The sequence below is a fragment of the Cupressus sempervirens genome, chromosome 8 (assembly GCF_028749045.1).
Source record: "Cupressus sempervirens isolate cs-2001-9-10 chromosome 8, ASM2874904v1, whole genome shotgun sequence".
In the NCBI taxonomy this organism is placed as follows: domain Eukaryota; kingdom Viridiplantae; phylum Streptophyta; class Pinopsida; order Cupressales; family Cupressaceae; genus Cupressus; species Cupressus sempervirens.
Genome location: NC_143125.1, coordinates 593,882,938 through 593,890,204, shown reverse-complemented (window position 1 = coordinate 593,890,204; position 7,267 = coordinate 593,882,938). Strand labels below are relative to the sequence as shown.

At 28.8% G+C, this 7,267-nt stretch overlaps 1 protein-coding gene across 2 annotated transcripts; it reads right to left on the bottom strand.

Moving 5' to 3' along the window:
• Positions 1-3,675: 3,675 nt before the first annotated feature.
• LOC149543837 (heavy metal-associated isoprenylated plant protein 28-like) lies at positions 3,676-6,130 on the bottom strand. Of its 2 annotated transcripts, none has more exons than XM_089796326.1 (4): positions 5,995-6,130; positions 4,468-4,543; positions 4,094-4,388; positions 3,676-4,007 (listed from the first exon to the last, which is right to left on the bottom strand). In XM_089796326.1, the coding sequence occupies exons 1-4, from the start codon at positions 5,998-6,000 to the stop codon at positions 3,953-3,955; spliced, it is 432 nt and encodes a 143-aa protein (XP_089652452.1). In that variant the 5' UTR covers positions 6,001-6,130; the 3' UTR covers positions 3,676-3,952. The 2 variants fall into 2 exon arrangements, with proteins under 2 accessions (XP_089652452.1, XP_089652451.1); XM_089796325.1 differs by having other exon boundaries at positions 5,974-6,099.
• Positions 6,131-7,267: the final 1,137 nt, after the last annotated feature.

Genomic DNA, 7,267 nt, shown 5'->3' with positions numbered 1-7,267 from the left:
TTTACAACTTGATACAACTATCTATATTTCTCTTGCATCACTCTCTTATAGTTTTGTTTCTCAGTTGAGTATCTTATACCTTCCTAAGAATATCATCATTTATCTTACACCTCTAAACGTCTTGAAGATCAATCACATCTGTCATATTATCCTCATTTTAATATAGAATTTTAATAATAATTAGATAATATAATGTTATTAAATAAATAATGATAATAAAATCGTATTAAAATTAATAATAAAATATAAAAATAGGAAATTATTATTATTTAATCTATATTAAATCAATGGAATGATATTTAGTATGATATTTTAATAATTAGAAAATTATAAAACTACAATAAATAAATAAAGAAATAAAATTAAATACAAGAGACTATATTGTAGAAAGTATGTTAAATTTATAAATGAAATTTAATAATAAATAATAATAAACACAAATAACTAAGTAGATAAATAATAGAATATAGGAATAATATAAATTAACTAAATCTACAATAAAAATTCAAGAGGTATTTAATAGATAGACATGACTCCTTGAAATTAAGATATAAAAGGGAGGAAAGTTTATTTTAGAGAGAAAGAAAAAAGAAGAGGAGAAGATAAGGGTTCAAAAAGAAAAAATGGAAGAGTAAAGTAATATGAAGAAAATAAGGAAGTAACTTTTTGAAAAGGTATCAATGATATTGAATGGATGTGAACCTTCGAAAAGGTCATAATTAGGAATAGATGCGACTAAAAAAAAAATTATAATTATAAAGTATTGGGGCATTTCCAAAGGATTTTAATTATGAAGTGTTGTGACTTTTTGAAAGGATTACAAATATGAAGTTTTGTGACTTTTCAAAAGATTTCTATTATGAAAGGTTGTGACTCTTGGAAAAGAAGAAACAAAAAGTATATTTTTCCTTATAAATAGAAAATGAAGAATTTGAGAAAGTACATATAGAGTTGAGATAATTTAGTAGGAATAATTCATTGAAGCTAAGGATAGAGCCACATAAACCAAGCAAAGAGGAAGATAAAAAATGTATGTTTATGGACTATATTTGTTTACTTATATTTATAAAATTACTTATTTTAATGAATCATACTTGTGGATAATTGATGCATATACATATGTATATGTAAATGTGGAATTCAAAAAGGATAACATACACGATTGAATGGTTAATGGTTTAAGATCAGAGAGTCCTTTTTAAAGGGAAAAGAGTGATCTTAATATGGTTATAAGGCCAAAATATTTCATAGACATTAACATATGCATATGTGACAAGGGCCCTGATAGATAAGGTCTCTTCTAGAAAGGACCTTAAAGGGAGCATTTCATAGAAGATAGAGAAGTAATTGGGGATCTAAGGATCCTCAAGAGGGTTATTGATCCTGATGTGAAGACATATTTAAGGTTAGGTCAAGATAAAGGGTAGAATAGTGAAAGTTGATTTATTATTGTATAAATTCTAACATTGGTTTTGTAGATATTCTTGTCCTATTTGGTGGGAATATTATAGTGGTATCAGAGCATGATCTTTCCATCTTGTATGGTTAAAGAGGATCTAAAAAAATAATTCATATGAAAGACTAATGTAGAAAATTAATGACTATTAGAAAGGAATCCATGATAACAACCTAAGAATTTGGACATATATGTATCTATGTATGTATATGTATATGTATAGATATGTATATGTATATGTATATGTACATGTATGTATGTATGTATATGTATAGATATGTATATGTATCAATATACATATCTATATATGCGCGCACACACACACACACACACATTTTCAACTCAACAAAAGAAATTATCTAATTGCTTAAGGATAAGTAGTTTGAAGAGGGGTGGACTATCATATCCCCATTTTAAGATAGAATTTTAATAATAATTAGATAATACAACATTATTAAATAAATAATGATAATAAAGTCATTAATATTAATACTAAAATATAAAAATAAGAAATTATTATTATTTAATTTATATTATCATTGAAATACAATAGACTATATTGTAGAAAGTATATTAAATTTTTTAATAGAATTTAATAATAAATGATAATAATTAGAAATAACTAAGTAAATAAATAATATAACATAGAATAATATAAATTAACTAAATCTTATGAAAAGTAAAGAGATGTTTCATAGATCTAGACATGACTCCTTGAAATTAATATATAAAAAGGAGAAAAATTTATTTTGGAGAGAAGCAAAAAAAAGAGAATATAAGAGTTCAAAAAGGAAAAATGGAAGAGAAAACTAATATTTAAGAAAATAAGGATGTAACTTTATGAAATTGTATTAATGATATTTAAAAGATGTGAACCTTCAAAAGGGTCATAATTATGAATAGTTGCAACTCTTAAAAAATGTTGTAATGATAAAGTATTGAAACATTTTCAAATTATTTTAATTATGAAGTGTTGTGACCTTTTGAAAGGATTATAATTATGAAATTTTTTGACTTTTCAAAGGATTTCTATTATGAAAGGTTGTGACTCTTGGAAAAGAAGAAACAAGATAATCTAATAGGAATAATTCATTGAAGAGTTTACTAAGGATAGAGCCACATAGACCAAGCAAAGAGGAAGGTAAGAAATGTATGTTTATGAATTATATTTGTTTAATTAAATTTATGTATTTATATTAATAAATCATAGTTGTGGATAATTTATACATATACATATGTATATGTAAATGTGAAATTTGAAATGGATAACACATACGATTGAATGGTTAATGGTTTAAGATCAAGAGAGTCCTTTTTAAGGAAGAGTGTGATATTAATATGGTTAATAGCTTAATATCAAGAGAGTCCCTTTGGAAGAGAGTGATAGAGAATGTAAAGACATATGTGAGAAGGGTCTTGGATAGAGAATGTCTCTTCTAAGAAGGACCTTAAAGTCAACATTTCATTAAAGATGAAAAAGTAACCAGGGATCTAAGGATCCTCAAGAGGGTTATTGATCCCGATGTAAAGACATCTTTAAGGTTGGGTTAAGATAGAAGATATAATAGTGCAAGTTGATTTATTACTGTATAAATTCTAATGTTGATTTTATAGGTATTCTTGTTCTATTTATTGGGGACATTACAACATCCTTCATCAAGTGATTTGTGTTTTTTATCTGTTTATCTTGGCCACTATAGAAATAGAAACATATATATAAAAATAAAAAATAAAAAACCACATTAAAAAACTAAAGCAAGTCTGAAAGAACCTTCAAAAAATTATTTTATTTTAAATGTGCATTCAATGCATGGAAGTTTGTGTGTGCTTAGTTATAATTTTTTCTTTTGTTTATAAGCAATTACATATTTTCATTTGATTTAATTCTTCATATTTCTATTTTATAGTATTCACTAGTATTTTTTATTTTTGGGCGATCCATATGAGACTACAACGCATACATAGCTTGAAACCTTGAAATGTTAACAAAGGAGTTTTTACTATCTATATTTGTATTTCTGCAGTTATTACATTCTATTATTATTAGATATTTTATTCTAGTGCAATAAGTAAAGTTTGCTGCCAAAAAGATTATTTTCCTTCTAATAAAATCAACTTTGCTGCTTGGTATTGGGAAATGTTTTCAGTAAAATTTATCTGTACACCAGAACTGTGATAACATGACAAAATAATTAGCTCCTCCGGCTGGTTTGGAAAAATTAATCTGAACTCCTTATACAATAATAAATTTTATAATTGAAAGCTACAAATCGCGTGTATTTGTTCATTGAGATTTTCCAATTAGAAATGAATAAACCAAACATGCTCAAGAATGAGCATTTACAACTATTATAAATATCAATAGCCCATGCTAAGCATAATAATCACAGTACTCAGAAACTTGTGAAAGGTGGGGCTGTGCAATAGTCTACTTGGGTTGGGAATTCATTAAAGATGATAAATTTGCAATAATGCATTAAACTTTGGAACCTTTGATTATTTTCTTCTCTTTGGAAGGTGAAAAGATCTAGCGAGTGACCTTAACATAAACCTGCAACAGCACATGTTATCAACATTGGTCAGGATGAAACATAAAATAGGGTTTGAGTTGCTTTGTTGGGTTTTGCTCAGACTTACATGAGAGTGCGTCTATTTGAAATCTCATCTTCATCTGCAAGCTTGCAATACCCAAAACTTCCATTGTATCTGTGCTTTCTATAATTGTTATAAACTTTGGTATATAGAGAAGTGGCATGTAAAGGATAACTTGTCTTGGGCTTAGTGGTAATGTGACCAGGCTGATAAGTATTTAATGGCCATAACTCTGCTCTTCTTCCTGTTTTTCTCACAGTCTTGAGCACCATCTTCTGATCTACACACCCACCAACTGTTATCTTGTGCATGCTCATCTCTATGTCCACAGTTTGCACACCTACACAGTTTTATGACAGAATTATCAGCTAAAGTTTGAATCAAAAGAAAAGCATAGAGATTTTGGATGAGAGTTGTGCCTTTCAGTTTACAGAGGGCTTTACGAACAGTTCTCTCACAGCCCTTGCAATGCAATCTCACCTGCAATTCAACAACCTGCCCACAAAGTAAAATCAAACAAATCGTCATTTTTTCCTAAAATATATCATACAAATGTAATTTACTAACGCAATGTATTAAAGAGATGGTTCTTTCAGTTTATATTCTTATCTACTAAAATTATTGAGATGGGGAAAAGAAAGAGAAACTGATTACCATTTTTCCTATCAAACTAATATGGAATATAATAACCCTAATGTTTGACAAACCTTAATAAGCAATTAGTATTCCTTTACATAAGGAATCATGGTGAGGTAAGGGAAGCGATGAATCTGTGGAAGAGTAAACATGTACTACATATATAGTGAAGCAATATAAATATTACTTGTTACAGTCTTGAAGGCTATGTTGTCGCCTTCTTACATGGTAATATTTTCAATTCTATCAATAAATATATTATCACAACTAACATTTTTCCATATAAAGTAAAATCTATCACATGGGTATGCTACATGAAATAAAACAGATTTAAGCCTGTTTTGTTTAGCATGTGCCAAGGTCAATTAAGGATTAGCCTTTTTGTAGATTCTCTATTGAATTAACCGTTTACATTCATTCTGAGAACCTCATGTAGCTTAACCCCAACTTTAATTTTATTTTTAACCATAGTTTCTGTAAGATCTAATAGTTCAACTATACCAATTGTTGATCATAATCAATAGTCCAGAGTCCAGACCCAGTAATCTTTCTGTATCTGTTTAGATCCTCACAGTGCCTAATGTCATACTTTGATTAAGTACCACTTTTGTTGCTAAAATTGAAATGTTAAAATTATGTTGGCACTATCTGCTGCCAGTTACAATAGTTCACTCCCAAGTGTTTTGATGCAATTATTGATCCAAACCAGAAATATCAGTGTTCAAATATTTGCAAGGCTTATCCTTGGACTATAAACCCACATCATTAATATTCTGATATTTACAAGACTTATCTTCACTGTAGACCCATTTAGTTATCTTCTTCATCTGTATATATCTATGACAATCAGAGATGAGACATTTCATTGTATACCATATCATGACTACTGCATTCTCCTTCAAAATTGAATAACTCTCCATTTAAAAGAAGATTTAACAGTGATTGGTAAATGTTTAAAGCCAAGGAGAATTCAATTGAAACAAACAAAATTCATGTTAATCTAAAATCCAATAAAAGTAATAGAATTCAAAGCTTCTTTCATATATAGAAACGTGACTTCTTAAGTCAATAGGAAGTTCTGTAATTATGATTAGATTGATTTTTGTTCTTGGATTCGATTGTAAAAAGTTTTGTATCAATAAAAAGTGATCAGCAAGAAAACGTCATACAATCAAATCTAAAAACAATATTGTATGTCAAACATCAAAATAAAAACTGTAACAAATTATCTATCTACCCAAAAGAGAGAAAGGAACTTAGAAAGATTTGAAACAATGTTTTAGCATCACCTGAGAACAATATGAATTTACCTCCATGGCGAAACCAGTTGTAAACTTGCAAGACTGTCTTCAATTGAGTAAAGTCTCAGACCAACAGATTTTGTGTGTTGAAGGATGCAAAGATGAAGTACACTTTTATAAAGCTCATTGGTACCAAGAATGTCAAATCTCTTTAAAGGTAGAGACCTTTACAACTCAGAAAGGGTCATCTACTTTACAACTAAGAGAAGTCTTCAAATCAGATAATGCACTTGTCAGTTGCCTTCACTTTTTCTTTCTTTTGAAATGGGAACCGACAAAGGTACTCACTTTTAAGGATTCTATAGAGATAGGATAGTTTTAACAATCTAGTGCTTCTTATATTGTAGTACTAATATAGTAGTGCACCATGAAGAGTCTCTGGAGTACTTGTTGGCAGATAGTAATGAATAATACTGCAAATTGTCGATGTCTTTGCCGACCATTTGTTCTTATCCAAATCTACCATCTCTCAAGTTGGATCTCTCGCATCTCATTGACAGGAATCTCAGTTTCCATAAGTAAACAAAGACCTTTTAGTTTATTGAATAACTTACCGTTGGGCTCGAATTATTTTCTGGAATTGTATTATTTATCTAATCATGACAGATAATTTTACGAAATATGTTTGTTAGATTTGAAGCATGAAACACTGGTTCACATGGGAGATTAGGTTTGTTGCCATGTTGAAGCCATTTTTATATATTCGGTACGTCCCAAATGTTTTATTTCTAGTGACATAACGGATCTTTCCAAGTATACTTACATAGGAAGTCTCCAACGGCTATATCCTAAATATTGTTAAAAAGTGTCTTAAAGTTCAAAAAGAAGTCATTTTCTTATCTGCTAGTCTTGGGGAAGTTTCGTGGGATCTTACGTAAAGATGACAATGATGGTAAGTAAAATCATCATTGGCATCTTGTCATCTTTCTTAATAAAAAGATTTTCCTTGTTTAAATTGAATAAGTTGGTAGGAATTAGATTCCCGTTCTTGGTGGATCAAGGGAACTATTATTTAACTCTCTTTATATGACTAAATGTTTTGATTGTGATTATATATAGTGTTAGATCAATAGTGAACAATTTTTACATTACATATTAAGGTTTGATTCTTAGACTAAATGTATTAAAATAGCCAAAGTTGAATTCCTTTTTCAAGCTTAATTTTTCCCTTAGTGTGTGATAATTAAAGGTGGCCGATGAATAGTGTTGTGTTATTCATATTGGAATCAAATTGTATAAGTATTTATCAAAGTTTAAAGATGATATCTTTTAAAGAGTCGTC